General features: G+C 45.2%; 1 protein-coding gene across 3 annotated transcripts; it reads left to right on the top strand.

Moving 5' to 3' along the window:
* The first annotated feature begins 659 nt into the window (after nt 1-659).
* LOC103186897 (interacts with SUPT6H, CTD assembly factor 1) lies at nt 660-18779 on the top strand. Of its 3 annotated transcripts, none has more exons than XM_042339163.1 (15): nt 660-842; nt 6169-6284; nt 6969-7335; nt 7876-7935; nt 8662-9508; nt 10611-10677; nt 11071-11183; nt 11815-11965; nt 12446-12528; nt 13043-13172; nt 13803-13920; nt 14443-14554; nt 15506-15562; nt 16020-16131; nt 18067-18779. In XM_042339163.1, the coding sequence occupies exons 1-15, from the start codon at nt 812-814 to the stop codon at nt 18190-18192; spliced, it is 2490 nt and encodes an 829-aa protein (XP_042195097.1). In that variant the 5' UTR covers nt 660-811; the 3' UTR covers nt 18193-18779. The 3 variants fall into 3 exon arrangements, with proteins under 3 accessions (XP_042195097.1, XP_042195098.1, XP_042195096.1); XM_042339164.1 differs by lacking the exon at nt 18067-18779 and adding an exon at nt 16575-16747 and having other exon boundaries at nt 6172-6284; XM_042339162.1 differs by lacking the exon at nt 18067-18779 and adding an exon at nt 16575-16747.
* Nucleotides 18780-19583: the final 804 nt, after the last annotated feature.

Below are 19583 nucleotides of genomic sequence, written 5' to 3'. Positions count from 1 at the left end.
TATTGTTTTTGGTTTTTTGGAGGGATTATTATTGTGACTTTCCAGCAATAATCCATTTCAGTCATTTCCCAACAGTAATCCACGAACCGCCATTGGCAAGAGGTCATTTCCCCCCCCCCCCCCCCCCATGTCCATCAGTCAGTCACATCCAAAACAAAACCCCAAATAATTCATCCACGAATGATCAGCAATGATTCAGTCTGGATGAGCTTCCATGGGGGGAGGGGGGGGATACCGAGGAGGCTATGGGCAGGAGAGTCGTTCAGAATTCAGCACAAGACACATTGCACTGTGATACAACAACAACAACAACATACGAGTGGAGGATTGGACTGGAAAAACGACTCGCCCTCACAGAGCGCCCTCCAAGCAGGGCAGCGCCTCGGAGCGCTTCAAAACATGTGCCCGTCGGGTAATCACCGGCTCGTCTTTGTGTGTGTGTGTGTGTGTGTGTGGAAAGACTGCGACGACGAGCAGTCGGTGTGCAGGGGGGGGGGGGGGGGGGGAGAGCGGGAGAGATCGCCGGTGCGGCCGCACTCACAGCTCTGACCGCTCCTCCGCTCGCGGCGAGTTTTGAATCTGGCGCCGCCGCCGCCGCGGGTCACGTGCCGTCGGGGTCCGCCCCCTCCCCCCTGACCCGGGCGAGCATGCGCACTGGCCGGGCTGTGTAGGCCTGTGCAGCGCTTCCATTTTGTGCGGCCGGCGACCGAGGGGCCGAGCTCCCGGGGCCTGTGTGTGTGTGTGTGTGTGTGTACGAGCCGAGGAGGGAGGGAGGGAAGTGGGGGAGCCTCAGGCCGGTGTGTGCGAGGCGATGGAGGAGGAGTACTACCCCGGCGGGGAAGGTAGGCTCAGGGGTGTCGGGGATACGGCGGGACGCACGGCCACCCCACCCCCCCCCCACCCCACCCGCGCTCTCACCGCCCGGTCAACACCGGGGCCCTCGTGTCTTTAGGGAGCGAGGAGGAGGTGGTGGGGAAGGAGGTGGTGGTGGGGAAGGAGGAGGTGGTGGTGAGGAAGGAGGAGGAGGTGGTGGGGAAGGAGGAGGAGGTGGTGGGGAAGGAGGAGGTGGTGGTGAGGAAGGAGAGGAGGTGGTGAGGAAGGAGGAGGAGGTGGTGGTGGGGAAGGAGGAGGAGGTGGTGGTGAGGAGGAGGAGGAGGGGGTGGTGGGAAGGAGGAGGAGGTGGTGAGGAAGGAGGAGGAGGTGGTGAGGAAGGAGGAGGAGGTGGTGGTGGTGGGGAAGGAGGAGGAGGTGGTGAGGAAGGAAGAGGTGGTGGTGGGGAAGGAGGAGGAGGTGGTGGTGAGGAAGGAGGAGGAGGAGGTGGTGGGGAAGGAGGAGGAGGTGGTGAGGAAGGAGGAGGAGGTGGTGGTGGTGGGGAAGGAGGTGGTGGTGGGGAAGGAGGAGGTGGTGGGAAGGAGGAGGTGGTGGTGGGGAAGGAGGAGGAGGTGGTGGGGAAGGAGGGAGGAGGTGGTGAGGAAGGAGGAGGAGGTGGTGGGGAAGGAGGAGGTGGTGGTGGGGAAGGAGGAGGAGGTGGTGGGGAAGGAGGAGGAGGTGGTGAGGAAGGAGGAGGAGGTGGTGGGGAAGGAGGAGGAGGAGGTGGTGAGGAAGGAGGAGGAGGTGGTGGGGAAGGAGGAGGAGGTGGTGAGGAAGGAGGAGGAGGTGGTGTGAGGAAGGAGGAGGAGGTGGTGGTGAGGAAGGAGGAGGAGGTGGTGGTGGTGGGAAGGAGGAGGAGGTGGTGAGGAAGGAAGAGGTGGTGGTGGGGAAGGAGGAGGAGGTGGTGGTGGGGAAGGAGGAGGAGGAGGTGGTGGGGAAGGAGGAGGAGGTGGTGAGGAAGGAGGAGGAGGTGGTGGTGGTGGGGAAGGAGGTGGTGGTGGGGAAGGAGGAGGTGGTGAGGAAGGAGGAGGTGGTGGTGGAAGGAGGAGGAGGGTGGGGAAGGAGGAGGAGGTGGTGAGGAAGGAGGAGGAGGTGGTGGGGAAGGAGGAGGTGGTGGGGGGAGGAGGAGGTGGTGGGGAAGGAGGAGGAGGTGGTGAGGAAGGAGGAGGAGGTGGTGGGAAGGAGGAGGAGGGGTGGTGAGGAAGGAGGAGGAGGTGGTGGGGGAAGGAGGAGGAGGTGGTGAGGAAGGAGGAGGAGGTGGTGGTGAGGAAGGAGGAGGAGGTGGGAGGGAGGAGGTGGTGGTGGTGGGAAGGAGGAGGAGGTGGTGAGGAAGGAGGAGGTGGTGGGAAGGAGGAGGTGGTGGTGGTGGGGAAGGAGGTGGTGGGGTGGGGAAGGAGGTGGTGGTGGGGAAGGAGGAGGTGGTGGTGGGGAAGGAGGAGGTGGTGGTGGGAAGGAGGAGGAGGTGGTGAGGAAGGAGGAGGAGGTGAGGAAGGAGGAGGTGGTGAGGAAGGAGGAGGTGGTGAGGAAGGAGGAGGTGGTGGTGGGGAGGGGTGGTGGTGGGGAGGAGGAGGAGGAGGTGGTGGGGAAGGAGGAGGTGGTGAGGAAGGAGGAGGAGGTGAGGAAGGAGGTGGTGGTGGTGGGGAAGGAGGAGGAGGTGGTGGTGGGGAAGGAGGGGAGGTGGTGGTGGGGAAGGAGGAGGAGGAGGAGGAGGTGGTGGGGAAGGAGGAGGAGGTGTTGGGGAAGGAGGAGGTGGTGGTGGTGGGGAAGGAGGAGGAGGTGGTGAGGAAGGAGGAGGTGGTGGGGAAGGAGGAGGTGGTGGGGAAGGAGGAGGTGGTGAGGAAGGAGGAGGAGGTGGTGGTGGGGAAGGAGGAGGAGGAGGAGGTGGTGGGGAAGGAGGAGGAGGTGGTGGTGGGGAAGGAGGAGGAGGAGGAGGTGGTGGGGAAGGAGGAGGAGGTGGTGGTGAGGAAGGAGGAGGAGGTGGTGAGCAAGGAGGAGGAGGTGGTGGTGAGGAAGGAGGAGGAGGTGGTGGTGGGGAAGGAGGAGGAGGTGGTGGTGAGGAAGGAGGAGGAGGTGGTGGTGGGGAAGGAGGAGAAGGAGGTGGGGAAGGAGAGAGGGATCTGTCGCCTGTTGGATATTTTTGCCTGTATCAAGGTATTAGCTCCGATTGTGTGTTTGATGTCAGTTACTGATTACTGGGAACCCTTTTGTTATTGTGTCAGCCATACCAGGTACACGGAAAAAACCCTCTCTTGATGCGTCACAGCTCTCAAGCTACGGCCCATCTCCAACCTCCCCTTCCTGTCCAAGGTTCTCGAAGGAGTCGTCGCCTCCCAGCTGCGCTCTTTCCTCTCCATCCATTCACTATTTGAACCCCTCCAGTCGGGTTTCCGTGCTGCCCACAGCACCGAAACCACCCTGGTCAAGGTCACTGATGACATCTTGACCATCTGCGTCCAGGGCTCCCTCTTCCTCCTCGTCCTCCTCGACCTATCGGTCTCATTCGATACGGTCGACCACTCTATCCTCCTCCACCGCTTGTCCTCCCACCTCAACCTTCAAGGCCCTGTCCTTGAGTGGTTTAGGTTCTACCTCTCCCACCGTCTTTGTTTTGTTTCCACTAACGGCGTTTCCTCCAGCCCCCGCACTGTCTCGTGCGGTGTCCCTCAGGGCTCTGTCTTCGGTCCCCTCCTTTTCACCCTCTATATGCTCCCCCTTGGTGACATTATCCACAGACATGGGGTTAACTTCCACATGTATGCGGATGACACCCAACTCTACCTTTCCTCCTCTACCCTCAACTCCACGACCACCGATGTCCTGACAGCTGCCTGTCCGACATCGAGTCCTGGACAAGAGAGAACTTTCTTCAGCTCAACGTGCGCAAAACTGAGGCCCTCCTGATTGGCTCACGTCAGCGCCTCCGCACCTCAGGCGCTGACAGCATCAGCATCCAAGGCTGCACTCTCCACCTCTCAAAGCCAGTCAGGAACCTCGGGGTTTTGTTCGACCCTGAGCTGTCCTTTCTCCCTCACATCCGCACCACAACTGGCACCGCCTTCCATCACCTCCGGAACATCGCCAGACTACGGCACTACCTCACCCCTCACGCTGCTGAAACTCTGGTCCACGCCTTTATCACCTCAAGGCTGGACTATGGGAACTCTCTCCTCGCCGGCCTTCCCGCCACCTCCCTCCACAAGCTGCAGGTCATTCAGAACTCTGCAGCTCGTGTACTGTCCCGCACCAGACACCGTGACCACATCACTCCCACCCTCGCTCGCCTCCACTGGCTCCCCATCCCCCAGAGGATCGATTTCAAGATCCTCATCCTCACCTACAAGGCCATTCACGGCCTCGCTCCCTCCTACCTCTCCGACCTACTATCCCCCTACTTACCTGCCCATACCCTCCGTTCCTCTGGCTCCGGTCTGCTCCACATCCCCCGCCCTAACCGCCTTACCATCGGTGGCCGGGCCTTCAGCTTCTCAGCCCCGAGGCTCTGGAACTCCATCCCCCAGTGCCTTCGCCGCTTCCTCCATTTCCTCCTTCAAGGCCGGTCTCAAGACCTTTCTCTTCAACCGTGCCTTCACCTCCCCTCTCGACTCTACCCCCCTCCTCGCTCCCTCCCTCCCTCCCTTCCCTCCCCCTGACCATTTCCCCCCTCCTCGCTCCCTCCCTCCCTTCCCTCCCCCTGACCATGTCCCCCCTGCTCGGGTCCCGACCCAACTGTCCAGCGCCTTGGGACGTCCTCCCGACGTGAAAGGCGCTATATAAATGTAATCTTGTTGTTGTTGTTGTTGTTGTATTGTGTTTATAATAATAATAAGCCTTGTATTTGATATTGCGCCTGATCACGTCTCCAAGACGTCTCAACGCGCTTCACAGAATATACTGTAAAGTGAATTGATTGTCTATTTTGCGGGTGGAATTATTATTATCAGTATTATTGTGTTTATACCATCAGTTATTGGGCCTTGTGCTCTGGTTGTCAGTTGTTGGGATACTGGCTTCTGGTGTACCCAGCACCTTGGGACGTCCTCCCGACCTGAAGGCGTTATACAAATGTAATTTGTTGTTGTTCTTGGGGTACAATGTTATGCTTGTCAGTTGTTGTGTGAGCCATGCGCTGATTGTCAGTTAATGATGTCTTTCGCGTTTCAGTGTGTTAGTTTTATGGACCCAAGACACATGTGATGATGGGGTTGCCCTGCACTGTTTTGATCTTTTGGGCTACAATATTTGGATGGTAACCTATCACCAATGTTAATTTTTTAGGGGTATCAGTTCATTTCTCTGGTATTGGTGCTGATTTTTGAATACTAAGTTCTGATTTTTGATGTAATATTCTGATTACCTTTTCTTTAGTTAGTTTCAGTCACTTTTTTTTGTTGGCTGGGGTATGACACACGCAGGAAACCCATTGCTATGCCTAAGAGCATCCAAACCGAACAGAGTTCCATGCATCCCACCTATAGGTGGACATTCCTAAAATATTTATTAGAATGGAGGAACGAATTCTGCTTATTTGTAGTGGAGTCTGTAGCTCAGTGGTTAGAGCGCTCGCCTCGCAAGCAAGAGACCTGGGGTTGATTCCCGGCAGGGCAAAACCTTGGACAATTTTCTTTACTTCACATGCCTGATAATAATCCCTCAAGAAAAAAAATAAATAAATTGGTCAGTTCAATCCACAACTGTTTGTGGGACGCTGCTGTGCTGTTGGCTGCTGCGCTTCACCCACAAATACAGTCAATTCACTTTACAGTATATTCTGTGAAGCAGTTTGAAACGTCTAGAAGCGTGAAAAGCGCTTTATCAAATGCGAGGATTATTATTACCTAATTCCAGAGAATATAAGGCACAGGTTGGCAAGAGCTGAGGCTTGTGGACCCCAGAGTGTTTGATGGACAAGTCCCATGCCCTGTCAATGCAAGTATCAATGCAATGTGCAAACTATAAGAGATCAGGTTATGACATAAAAACACTTGTTGTCCTGTACATTCTCCAACAGTAAGCTATTTAATTGTTTTAATAGTAATAATAGTAATCCTTGCATTTGATATAGTGCCTTATTATGTCGTTGGGGGGCCATCTAAAGCGCTTCGCAAAATATACTGTAAAGTTGGTTAACTGTATATTTAATAATACTGGAAACGTGGCAGTCAGTCCCACAAACAGTTATGAAATAAGTGCCGAATTTTATTTGGGGGATTGTTGGCCAGGACACTGAGAGAAACGAGGAGACTTGATGTGAAGTGCCTGCCAGAAGTATGTCAGAAAATTTTGTTTTATTTTGAACAGATGATGGTGGAGCGACACCTGTGCAGGATGAACACGAGTCTGGCTCTGATGAACAGGAGGATTTCAATGAAAACCATGCAGCATCTGAAGGTAGCAGCGTGGGGCATCATTCAGAGGTAATCAATCCTTGTCACACTTTGCTTATCTATGAACTGTTTGGGCTGTTTTCTTTTACTCTGTGTGCGATTTCCACTTCATAATAAAGTTGTTACTTTCAGATCTGTGATTAATAATGGCTTTGAATGGTACTTGTATGTAAACTGAAATCTAATTAATGAAGGTGGTGTCGGTTTAAACTGATTCTCTCACTATTAAAACAATAAGATCTTGAGCAAGTCATTGGCACATTAAAGCTTGAGAACCTTTTACGAATACTCCACACAATGATGTGGATAGTATTGTACTATAGAATACCTTGAGTAGTGAGCTCCTATTTCAAATGTACCAGCTTAGGCAGTTGCTGAGTGGAGACAAACCCGTGGGAAAGGAAGATAAAAACTGTTGTCGACTAGACTGATAAAACTTAAGAGTCTATTCTGATGGAATTGATACAGTATTCCATTTGTTCTATGAATTCTGGGGTTAAAGCAGCATTTAATAATATTTTCTGGCTTTCCCACACTGGATGGATTGAAAAGAACACAGAACAGGGCTGAATCCCAGATTTCACTCTGTTCCACTTGTGGGCTGAGATTGAAGGCCCAGAGATGCATGAAAATTGCAAGGCTGACAAGAGTCGACAGAAAAAAGGAGGCAGGATGAAAATGGCATTCTGAAGTTTTCCATGTATTCTCCTTTAGGATGAAGGCCACAAAGAATATCACAGTGATGGAGAGGATAGCAACATATCCGAGCAACCAGACAGCAGAGAAGAAAAACACATGACAAGCGATTCTGAGAATGATGAACCAAAGAAAGCTCAAAGCTGCGAGCAGTCAGACGACGAAGTAGACAGCGATAAAGGGAATCACTCCATACATGAAGACAGTGGGGGAGAGCATGAAGAAAGCCATGAGCGAATGAATTATTCAGACAGTGAGAAGAATGGGAGAATATCGCAAAAACTTGAGAGCCGAGGGGCAAGTGACGATGATGATGAAGAGCCCACTCTTCACAAACCATCTAACAGCGATGAGGAGCAGGACGAGGAAAATGGAGACATTGCAGGTGTGTCCAGACTGTGGCAGTTATACTCCACAATATATTTAACTAAAAGGAAAGCGTGACATTATTTGATCTCCAGCCTCGAACTGAACTGACATAGCCAGGAAAAATACAGTCTCCCTGGGCCAGGTGGCTTTCCACATTATCAGTTCACAGACTGTGATGCTGAAATTAAACCCATGTGATAGGTTTTAACCTCTTATTGTCAGGAATAGAATTGTCACAACAATATTAACCATCACACTAAACAAACAGACATTTTAAAAAATTTAAGCGCACAAAATTTAAACACTTTAATTAATCTCCCCATTCTCCCTATTCATTCTTACTATCTTACTTCTGTTTTCTGAATTAAATTTGACTGTTTGCTTCTTAATCTGATTATTGTCCCTCAAAATTTTTAAAAAAACATTTACTTTCCTCCTGATGCATTTTCGGAAGAGGAAATAAGTTTCTGAAAAGTATCCTCCACTTAGCATTGTCAATACAAAGACATTGTTAGTATCTTTGTGGTATACTTAATACCCTTCTCTTTTGTTTTAGGAAAGAGAAAGAAGGCAGTCTTGTCTGACAGTGAAGATGAAAAAGAAGCAATGAATAAATGTAAGTGAGTAACTATGAATATAGTCCCCCTCAAACTGTATTTGATTTAGCAGAGAACCTGATAAATGCACAGGTCATATATTGGGACAGCATACTAGTAGCCTGTCCAAGGGTATTTCCTGCCACCTCTCTTGGTCTCCATATACATACATTTTTAGAATATAAAACATATCGAAAAGGGAGTAAAATTGATGGCTCCAGTGAAGGGACAAAGGCAAGAAGGGCTTTTTGTACTGAGATATCTAAGATTCGACAAACATCTGTGTTGGTACAATCTTTGTTCAGAGAGTGAAAATGCATCAAATGTATTCAGGGTGTACCTCGCACAGCGAACGAGTTGACATATTCAGTTGTTCGCTTAGTCCTCTCGTAGCCCTCAATTCTCCCTCAATCTAGAGACTGCCATTTGTCTGCTAACTTTTATTTTTTAAGTATAATTCGAATGAGATTTTTTAACCTTGTTTGAAGGGAGATTTTTACTTCTCAAATATTATAACTTCTTCTTTTGGGTACATATCTTAATTCCTTCACTCAATTGCTTTCACACTTTAAATACAATGGTAAGAACTGTCATTTTAGTTTTGTGACTGAAGGTCAAAGGGCTGAATGCCCAACCCACGCTCCCATCAAATATACCCGTTTGTATGAAATCCCTGAATTTAATATGACTCGCAGCATATTTGAACAGCGCTGTTCAAATCATAAATTTTTTCTGCTACTTTATAGCTGCTAAGAAAAGCCGTATTGCTTCAGAGGGTGAGGATTCAGATAACGACTCTGCCATCGGCAAGACAAAGCACAGTGTCTCAGGCAGCGAGGATTCAGACAGTGATTCAGGTGCTCCAAAGAACAAACATATGGTCTCAGGTGGCGAGGATTCAGACAGCAACACTGGTACTCTGGGGAAAAAAATGGAGGTATCACGTGGTGAGGATTCAGACAGTGATGCAGTCACTCCAAAGAAAAAACAAGTGGTATCTGAGGCTGAAGATTCTAACAGTGATGCTGGTTCTTCAAGGAAAAAACAGGTTGTCTCAGGTGCCGAGGATTCAGACAGTGATCCCGGTATCTCTAAGAAGAAAAAACGGTTAGACTTGGGCGATGAGGATTCAGACAGTGATGGCGGCATTTCTAAGCAGAAACCTGTTTTTTCAGACCGTGAAGAATCCGACAGTGACACTGGCATTTCAAAAACAAAGCGAGTTGTCTCGGATGTTGATTCAGACAGTGACGTCGCTAAGAAAAAACAAGTTGCCTCCGATGCAGAGGACTCTGACAGCGACGCTGTCACAAAGAAAAAGCAGGTTTTCTCAGATGGCGATGACTCGGACAGTGACACGGCTCTTAAGAAAAAGAATGTGGTTTCTGAAGACGAGGAGTCGGCGGACAGTGACTCTGCTGCTAAGAAAACGCGCATCCTTTCAGCTGCCGAGGACTCTGACAGTGACGCTGCGTCAGAGAAGCGACAGTCAAAGCCAGTCTTATCTGACAGCGATGAAGATGAGGAAAATAAGGAGCCTTCGAAAAAAAACGAATCTGGTCTGTTTGGCAGTGACAGTGAGTCTGAAGATGAGTAAGTAAACTCACGACTGTACATGCCTGACAGAATTTCTTTTGTGATGAGTGACAAATTATTTGTTTGAAAATCTGTAGAAATGGTGATTTCATCTTTGGAATATTGTAAGGGGTGTATGTATATAAAGGAACCAACAAGCATTGACAGCTACTGGTAGCACAAAGCAACAAACTAAATAATGGAATTATACACTGTGAATTAGGAAATTTTCATACTAAGTTTGTGCGTATTTATTTGTAGAAGCAAGGCTTCAAATTTAAGTGAACTTAAATATTGTTCTTTTGGTACATGTTTTGTTTGTGAGGTCAATAGAATGCAACTGGTCGATAGGATGGAACTAAGCCCTCTGTTTTTGTCTTAACTGTTGAAACTTTTATTTTTTATTTCTCAATATTTTATGATTTTAAATTAGAACTGTCAAACCGTCACAAATTTGTTTTGGTACTGTCAAAATAGGAAGCACTGGGAGATTGAAGTAGTTGAGGCAAAATTCATATTGGACTTCAAGAGGGTACTAAACAGATACCCTAAAAAGAGTCAGCAATTTGGGGGAAAAAGCAGGTAAGTGGGATTAAAAGGACTGCTCTTGAGGCAGAAGTGGCCACATAAATTTCTATGGTTTTATGAGATGGGCTTAAAAAAATACTTCCAAGATTGTCAGGTTGCTGTCTATCACTTTCTGGCACTATGCATGTGCATTATTGCCAATATAGGAAAGGGGAATTTTATATGGCGAGTATACTGTGTATAAATGAACAGCAGGATCAGTGCAGGGTTTCAAAGATGGCAGTGAGTTCAAAAATGAGGAACATTTTATCTTACAAAAAGCAGAGAAAGCCATTTGGCCAATCTGCCGATTTGGCAGATTTCAGAGGATAAAGTTTTGTTCCTGTGTAGAATCGTTGCTGTTTGTCATCCTGGGCACAGCCCCCATCAAACAACAATGTGTAGGTATGTGTTGATGCTGATCTCGTACGTGCACTTTAAGAAGGTGGTATAGGTGGGAAAGGCCTTCAAATGTTTGTTTATCAGTGGGCAGGGGTGACTTTGCTACATCATGTTTAGTAATTGCACTAATGGTTCTATATTCTTTCTGTAGAGGTGGTGTTGGAACCCTGATAGCAGACATTTTTGGGGAATCTGATGATGAAGGAGAGGAGTTCACAGTACGTATTTAATTGTTTTCACTCAAGGGTTCACTTGTTGACTTGTTCTTGCCAGACTACTTTGCAGTCAGTACTCCTCAGGATAAAATTAACGTATTTCACAAAATAATTATATTTAGCTTTAATATCCTGTAAATGGTCCTTATTTAAACAGTCAGTGCTTGTGAATTTAAAGGCGAAAGAAAGGCTCTACGAAACACAATGTCCTTGAGAGGCCCTCCTCTAAACTATTTTCAGTTTTGTGAATACTTATCCTTTTTCGCTGTGGTGATGCGCTGGCATCTGTCCTCTACTAGAGAAGATATATAAAATGTACCATTATAATGTACCTCTCTCTATCATTTGGACAGCTGTTTCAAAGTGAGCTTGATTCTCCACTTAATATTTACCCAGGGCTTTAACCAAGAAGACCTCGATGGGGAGAAGGCGGCTCTTGAGGCAGAGAAAAAGATGATGGTTGCAGAAGAGTCTGACTCGGACAGTGAGATCCGAGGAAAAGGAAGGGAGTAAGTAGAAGTACTTAAACAAGCTTGGAACAAACTTCTGTGTGTCTGTTTTTCACTTAGTTGGTTCCTGGTGATTTTGCAAATTTTGGAAATCTTTGAGTGAGCTATCATTCCAGCCCCACCCCAGAAAAGATTACTTCAAAAATCCCAAAGGATAAATGTGAATACAGCCTTCTGGAAAAAGTTAATCAGTTACTTTATATAATTATCTTATATTCTGGTGTTTGATGGTGAAATCCATCTTTTGACACCTTCACTGTTCAAATTTCAGCAGGGGAGCTGAAAACTAAGGTTAACGAAAGCATTGGTTGTGATCTGGGCCATTGTGCCAATAAACAGTGGCTGGGGGGAAATTTAGACAAGAATTCAGAACAAGTTGGAGTCCTATTGGTTTACCTCTCAATGCCTACATTCTTGTCAGACAGATGAAGGTGGGGGTGAAATATGTCCTGATAATCTCAAAATTAGCCAAATAAAACCTTCATTTAGGGGTAATTTAATTTTCCCTTCTCCACACTCTTTGGTGCAGAATAATTTCTATTTGAAAAAGGTGATTTTTAAAAATGTATGTGTTTAAATTTAAACATATTTAGAACATCAAATTGGTATAAATATAATTTTTTTTGTACAGCTTAGACTTTGTGTCTGATTTTGAGATGATGCTGCAGAAGAAGAAAGATCAAAACCGGAAACGAAGGCGGAATCGTGATGGAGGCACGTTTATCAGTGACGCAGACGATGTTGTCAGTGCTATGATCACCAAGATGAATGAAGCTGCTGTGGTGAGTTTGTTATAGACAGAGATTTGCTTCAGTACTTGGTCCTGCGTTGGGTCAGATACCAGCTCTGTCTGCAACTCCTCAGTTACTCCTGTGGGAATGCACGTTATTGAACTGCTGTCTGACTTTGTGTGTCTCCTGCTACTTAAGTGTGGGATTAGACAGTTGCTGCTAGTGTTCATCCTCAGCCCTGATGTTTAGGCTCAAATAGCAACTCATTGAGCAGAACTTGGGTGTTGAGTAAACCCTGTGGAGTCCCTGTGTGGCAGTGAACAGAATCACTGTGTAGTTTGCTTCTTTAATGAAAGGAGTCCTCATGATCAGTCTAAAACCAGCCCGACATACTGAGACATCAGTACATCCATCAAGTGTATACGCTGCAGATTTATTCATTATACTGAAGATGACTGATAGCTTTGAAAACCGTGCTGAATTCAGAAGTAGCAAAATCAATTGCCCTTCTTATACCTTATCTTTATCCAGGAGGACCAGCAGTTGAATGGCAAGAAGAAGCCAGCGCTGAAGAAGTTAACCTTGTTACCCACAGTAGTGATGCATTTGAAAAAGTAAGGCAAATTTACTTCTTTTCCATTTCATTGATGCCCGGCAATGCTACAGTTGGGCTGATAACCTGATCCAAGCTGCTAATCTCACTATTGGTCTGGAAGGCTGTGTGAGCATTACAGTGTGCCAGATAAGGATTAAGTGAGAGATGTGGTCTTCATGTGCTGTTTGGCATTAGATTTCACCATACTGGAAAGAGTGATCTTGATATCCCCAATACCATAGAAAACAAAGATGAAAAGTGTGTATGAAAATAGGATTGATACGGTAGATGAGGTTTGTTTAGAGCACTCACAGTGAAGTTACACATTAACATTCATTGCATAATGGATAATTTCTGGATTAAGTCCCTGGGGATCCACTCAACTGTTCATGCTTTTAAGACCAATAATAGTAGTGTCATGTGTCATTAAATCCTCCTAAATTGGAGTTAGATGTGTTTTTTTTGAGTGACTGATTTTATGCACCGAGTATCCTGAAAAACTGTGGCAATGTTATGACTATCTTTACCTGCAGACAAGATCTGAAAGATACATTTATTGACAGCGGAGTGATGTCTGCTATTAAAGAATGGCTAACCCCGCTACCCGACAAGAGCTTGCCGCATCTGAAAATTCGAGAAGAACTGCTTAAGATATTGCAAGAGGTGAGAGATGGTGAATTGTCCTGATTGTCACCTGGCCTAAGCTTTAATAGCCTTGTGTCACTGGTGGTGTTTTAAAGGTGTGATGTTCATTTCTTGGTTGCAATTTGTGCTTTATTGGTGGATTTCTAGTTAGAATCTTATCATGAACAGTTTTAAACGTGATGTAGGAGATGGTTCAATCTCTCCTGGAAGTGGACTTGGAACTTCAAAGGGGAGGTGAAGGGAAAAACCTATGCAATGTAGTTTAGTTTCTGAATGGGAAGTCGTAGAACATTGGGCAGAAATATTTAGAAGCTGCAGTCAAAAGAATGAAACTTTTATAATGAAGACCCTGATTTCAATAGTTTGAATTCTGTTGTTTTTTCCCTCCATTCGTTTTAATGCTTAGTTGAAAGAGATGCAGAGTAGAACGTTGTATTTATACTGCAACCCATGGCTTAGATTATTGTACCTCCCAACAAATATTTTACTAAATACAGAAATTATATCAATAAAGACTAACATGTTCTGCAATGTATCTGTCTACTGATCTTAATATTACCGCCTTACCCGCGATTCGTTGCTGTTCCATATTTTGTATTTGCATTACAAAATTGTTACATATTGTTGACTGGTTCTATCTTCTTGCAGTTGCCCAGTGTGAGTCAGGAGACTCTGAAGCACAGTGGGATCGGTCGTTGTGTTATGTACTTGTACAAACATCCAAAGGAGAGCAGGGGTAACAAAGAACTAGCTGGAAAGCTCATCAGTAGGTTCACTTCTCTTCCCTCGCTTTCTTGGTTACTCCCTTGAAGGTGGTGATTTGTGTTATGGAATGGTACCTATATGGCAGCTCCAGGAACCTTTGGATACCTTTCTTTAAATACCAATTTTTCCTATGTGAGTTTAAAACTCGAATGTTCAACCCTAACAGCCTGGATGTTCCCTGCCCTCGTCTAAAATTCACAATCCCATATCTACCGGTAGTTACTTGGTGTACTGATCAGGAATAGGAACCAAAGCTTAATTTGCTCTATCGAATTGTTGCAAACCTCATGCTTCAGCTGAAAGGAGTCACTAACCATGTGATCTTCATGGAAAATATTGTTCAGTAGCATATCTACAGTACATGCATTTATTGAGAAATTGGGATATTTAAAAAATGTATAATTCATTCTGTTCACCTACATTTGAATCTCATCTTAAAAGTGATAAGATCAAATGCTCGTTTGATGAAAGCTGTAATTTTACAACTTGTCAATGTGTCTCTTGTTAATTGCTTGTCTTCCAGATGAGTGGTCAAGGCCAATCTTTGGCCTTACTTCAAATTACAAAGGGATGACCAGGGAGGAACGAGAACAGAGAGACCTTGACCAGATGCCAACGCGAAGGCGCCTTAGCAGGTATACCAGCTGACAGTAGACACACAGAACATAAAAGGTGCAGTATTTGGAAAGGAACTGCCACTTCTGCTGGTGGTTGTGAGAGGTTAGAGACAACAAACTGTTACCTTGCCTATAAGGCCACCCCTCGGCCCTTAAAATTTCTTTGTCACTATCTGGACAAAGTATTATAGTGTTTGTATATTTCTATTCAATTGAAAGAGCAACCAAATTCATGGGAAATTATCCTACACATCCTTATTTGTGTGTACAGTAATTTATGCTTGAGTAATATTCTTCTTGTCCTCTAAGTGAAGCCATAAGATAAACATTTGGTCTCAGTTACTTGGACTCTAGCTGCTTTCACCTTTGACGGGTGGTGCCAATTTAAAATCGAATATATGGTCACTTCAATGGTGAATTTATTTGTCTGTGTCTTTGGCTGGGAAGAATTGGTCACATCATGACATGGCATGAAGCAAGTTTTATTGGGAGCACTAAACTCAGGTTCCATGTAAGAGTCTAAAACAAGTCCCTGTGGAGAGTGCATAAACACCCATGGTGCAAATTTAGGCCAAAGTAGTGTTGTATACTTGATTATGTTTTTGTGTTGATTGATTATTTACGTCCAGGTGCCTTTTCCGATTTTTGTTACAAAACATTATTTTGAGTAATTTTTTAATGTTTTGTGCCATACTCCACTGAGGCCTGTGATTGAATCTTTTATGGTTGAAAACTTGATCCAATGTACTGTACCGTACTGGAGTCAGACTGATGCTTTAAAGAGCATCCTTATGTGTTGTTTGTGTAAGAATGTGATAACTTGGTGTACTGCTGTTTGAAACATAAAGCAGGAATATAATCTCCCCACCCTGCACGTGTAAACATCAGGAAGTCCACCCAACTGTACATCTAGAATGTGAGGGAAATAATTGGAAACTGATGAGTTTCTTTCCGTGTGTCCTATTTCAGCTTGGGTGGTCAGACGCCTCGCAGAGATCTGGACAAGGTGCTCACAGGAGAAGAAAAGTAAGTAGCAAGTAATTATCATCTACAGCAGTAAGTTGCAAGGCAAAAGAATAACAAAACCAGACAGTGGGTGAGTTAAAGGAGTAAAATAGCTACCTGCTAGGACAGTGAGTTAATTTCAGAAAAAAGACCTGGCTGAAATAGTGAGAGAATAATTGTTTGTCGTAACAGTGGATGAGGAAGAATCAGAGACGTTCAGTAATGTGATCAGTGATTCATCAACTCACTGCTTATTATCCATTTAAACTACATGCATAATGTTCATACACATTATTTACGTATTATAAATTCTAAAAACTAGGCTTTTTATATTTTTTTGCAAAGAGCTGGAGTCTTTCAGAATCTTGATTTTTGAAATCAATCCCAGGATTGCTTCACATCACTCTCACCGCTCCCATTCTGCATTTTAGCGAGTGGGAATTATCACCCGTGCAAACTGCCTGCATATTAATTTCAGAGCACTGAGACCGGGTGACCCGGGATTCTGTGCGCGAGCAAGAGTGCCGTTGCCATCGAACCGCGACTATGTAGTCAGACCAAAGTGGAACGTGGAGATCGAGACGAGCCGGGTGAGTTTCTTTCAGCCGTGTATATTCTTAAAAAACAGGCAGTGTAATGGTCAGTTGTGTTGGAGCACCAGTACACAGCGCCACCCGGTGGAGGTGTATGGGTTTCATCTCATCCGCGGCATCGCTAAAGAGATGCTGTTCTCAGAACTTCATACCCCAGAAGGTGGGAGGAGGAGGGAGGAAACCGGGAAGAATGCAGGAGTGCGATAGCTGGTTGGGTACTGGGATTGAGGCATGTCATCAGTACAGGATGGAGCAAGCTCTTTTGCGTTTGAAGTTTGCTGTGCCAGACCTGTGATCACTTTGAAGGTACACAGTTGACATTTTTAAAAGTTACTTGCCTGTTCTGTTACCCACGGCCCATTGAGAACAGGTGCACAGGGTGTATTCAACTATGGATCGAGTATTCTTCAGCATATAGATCTTCTCCTTTTTTCCATTAGCATGGGTCAACAAAGAAGCCCGTCACCCGCTTGGAAAAACACAAGAGGGTGTCGGCAGAAAAGAGGAGGCTTAACAGGATGCAGGGAGCTGTCAAATTCAGCATTGATGGGAATCACATGCCATTGTAGATGGTGCCAGAATGAGCTGATTGTGTGGTACCCGCCAGGGGTGTGTAAGTGGTGGCATTTTCCTGTGTGACCTGGCATCTCGCTTCCTTGATACGGTGATGCTGTTACTGCATGGTGTTCAGAGCATTGTGTTCAGTAACACTAACTGGGACTGCTGCTTCTCACGCCTCACGTGTGCTTTGGTAATCTTTGCCCTTTGCTAAGAGCATTGTTTTTTTTATTGAAGGTAATTTATCTTTATCGATAACATGTTGGTTGCTCAGACATGCTTGTCTGGTAGAAGAAGCGTGTCTGTGTATGTAAGGAGGATGGAGGCCTTACATATGTTAACAACAACAACTTGCATTTATATAACGCTTTTCACATGGGGTAGTGTTCTGGAGCGCTTTAATTGTTTAACAGGTTAATCTGAGAATTTTTTTTAGAATTATTTATTAGCTCAATTTACAATAGTAGTGCACTTGTACAATGCTGACATGGAAAAGGTTCCTATTCCCCTCTCCTGAATGTGTTGGCCAAGTGCTAGGCAGCTCCAACGTCCTGTACAAATGATTATTTTGTGTGTTTGTGTGCAACGAGACCATAAGTCTTGCCAGCTACGTGACCAATATAGGATTTTACAAGCAAGCTAACATAAATATTTTGCTGATAAATGTTTCTGTATTTGAAATATTATGACATCTTCTACGAGTGTAGATGCAAATCCTTGGGAGACGAAAAGCTGATGGTGCCCTGGTTTAACCTTAATCCTTAAAGGGAAAAATGATATCTTTACAACTTCTGTGCAGCTTCACAGTATTTGTAAGGATTTTAGTTTTGGCAATGCAGTTAGTATTTTTGCTCAGACAGTTGTCAGCCTGACTCCAGGGTAAATGGAAATAATAGTTAGTGGCTGAGCCTTCCCTCTAACAGTGTGAAATCAAAGCTCATTCTGCATGCGTTTGGAATGTGGAGATTGTTTTCTGTGGCTCTACTCATTCTGAAGGAAAGTACATTCACCTGTCCACAGTCACTTCTGCTCCCTCAGTTCTTGCACCAACAAGACAGTCCCTTAAGTGCACAAGGTACAGGGCATATGCTTTCTGCTTTCCATAAACAATTTGCCATCTGGGAAAAAGCTAAATATCTGCTTGAAAACTGCCCTCCTCCAATTTTCTCTGCTTCTTCCCTAAAGGTGCTGCAGCTCATTTCCACTCTGACCTGCACTGCTCTGTTACCTCACTGAAATATCAATTGTTCATGTGTGAGGCGAACGGCACAGTGTTAGTTTTCGGTGGTCTTTCTTACTGCTATATCAGCTCTTGACTAAACTTCCCACCAGGCATATATGGCATTAACAAATACTTTGTCCTTTCTCTTTCAGGGAGTAGCCAAGAAGACATTCAATCGTCTCGACAAACAAATGCGCCGATTTCAAGACATTAAGAAAATGACCAAATCGTCACGCGCAGTAAAAATCAGCATAGAAGGAAATAGAATGCCTCTGTAGTCCTAAGCTGTTGAATACAGTGAAGCAATGTACATACACAACTGTGCACCCCATACCTGCTCTATTCGGTTCATTTATTTTTAGGTTATCCTTTTACAGGGTTTGGTGGAGGTGTGGAAACAGTGAGTACTGGCTGTAAAATTCTGGCACCAAGGTGTACGATGAATTTATGGGCCTGCTCTAAGAACCTGAAATGGATATCTTATTTTTTGTGCACCATGAATGTATAGAAGTTGTATAAACTGTTCTTTAAAAGTACACTGACATCAGTCGCATAAAAGCAGAGCTGCCTAGTGTTGAGCCAAATTAAATAGGGAAGAAACAAAGGATTCCATTAAATACACGTGTGCTATGTTTGGTTGTATTGCTTAAAATATCTGCTGTGTCTGGCAGATGAGCACACTTCATCCCTTTTTCAGTAAGCTCACAGTACTGCCTGCTGGAGTTTGTTGGACATGTTTTGGATTAATTCCTTTGAAAATGGTCAGTGATCCCCTGATCAAACATGAATTGTACGCTTTGATGATGTAATATGTGGTCTTAGACATACAGTTTTTTAAACAAATAAACCCCCCTCTTTGTAAAGATTTGTGGTTGTTTGCATTGACTGTTTACAGGCTGTAGAGATCTTGCTCTCAGCCCAGTTCATCTCTATTCGTTCTGTTGCAATGGAGGGAATGATCTTTATGAAAAAGCATTTGGCAAACCTTCGTATTTTGGGAAAGGAGAACATGGATTTGTTATTTGTCAACCTGACCTGATATGCATTGCTAAATGATGCGTTACACCATAATTTAACAGCATTGGGTCATGTGCTTACAAAGTTGAACACAAAGCAGTGCCTTTGACGAAGTGGTTTGTCAGTTTTCAGCTTGTGCTGCATATTTCTGAGTTGAGTTTTTCTGTCGGGCCTTTGCTTTATTCTTTTCAGTTGCATCATTTTGAAAGGATTAATATCATTAGTGTTAAGAGCTTACATTTATCAATCAAATATACCATCGTTGAGAGTAGGTTGCCTAACAAAACATATGCTCTTTCCTGTTGGGATAGGGCTGCTAGGGATGAGATATTAAATTGAGGTTCTGTCAGCCTGTGCAAGATGTTAAAGATCCCATAACACTATTCAAAGTGAAGGAAGTTTCTTCCAATGTCTCAGATGATAATCAACCAGACCAGTTTGACACTGGTCATTGCCAGAAGCTGTGGTCCGAAGCAGAAAATGTGTGTAAGAGAAAACTTGATGCATACATGAGGGGGAAGGCAACTGAGGAGCAAGGGAGATTAGAGAGATAAACTTTCATTATGAATGATTGGTAATTGAGAACCCTGGTATACATTCTGTATTTGCCACAACCTTCACGTCAACTAACTAAAACCCATTACATATCATG

This window comes from Callorhinchus milii, unplaced genomic scaffold, assembly GCF_018977255.1.
Source record: "Callorhinchus milii isolate IMCB2004 unplaced genomic scaffold, IMCB_Cmil_1.0 Scaffold11, whole genome shotgun sequence".
Classification (NCBI taxonomy): domain Eukaryota; kingdom Metazoa; phylum Chordata; class Chondrichthyes; order Chimaeriformes; family Callorhinchidae; genus Callorhinchus; species Callorhinchus milii.
This window is presented reverse-complemented; position numbering and strand designations above follow the sequence as displayed.

What these genes read in the sequence shown, in the direction of transcription:
- LOC103186897 (XM_042339162.1), top strand. Translation starts at nt 812, where the DNA reads ATGGAGGAGGAGTACTACCCCGGCGGGGAAG. An exon ending in AGATGAATGAAGCTGCTGTG is followed by an intron (nt 11,966 to 12,445) that starts GTGAGTTTGTTA and finishes ATCTTTATCCAG; the next exon opens with GAGGACCAGCAGTTGAATGG. An exon ending in GTAGTGATGCATTTGAAAAA is followed by an intron (nt 12,529 to 13,042) that starts GTAAGGCAAATT and finishes CTTTACCTGCAG; the next exon opens with ACAAGATCTGAAAGATACAT.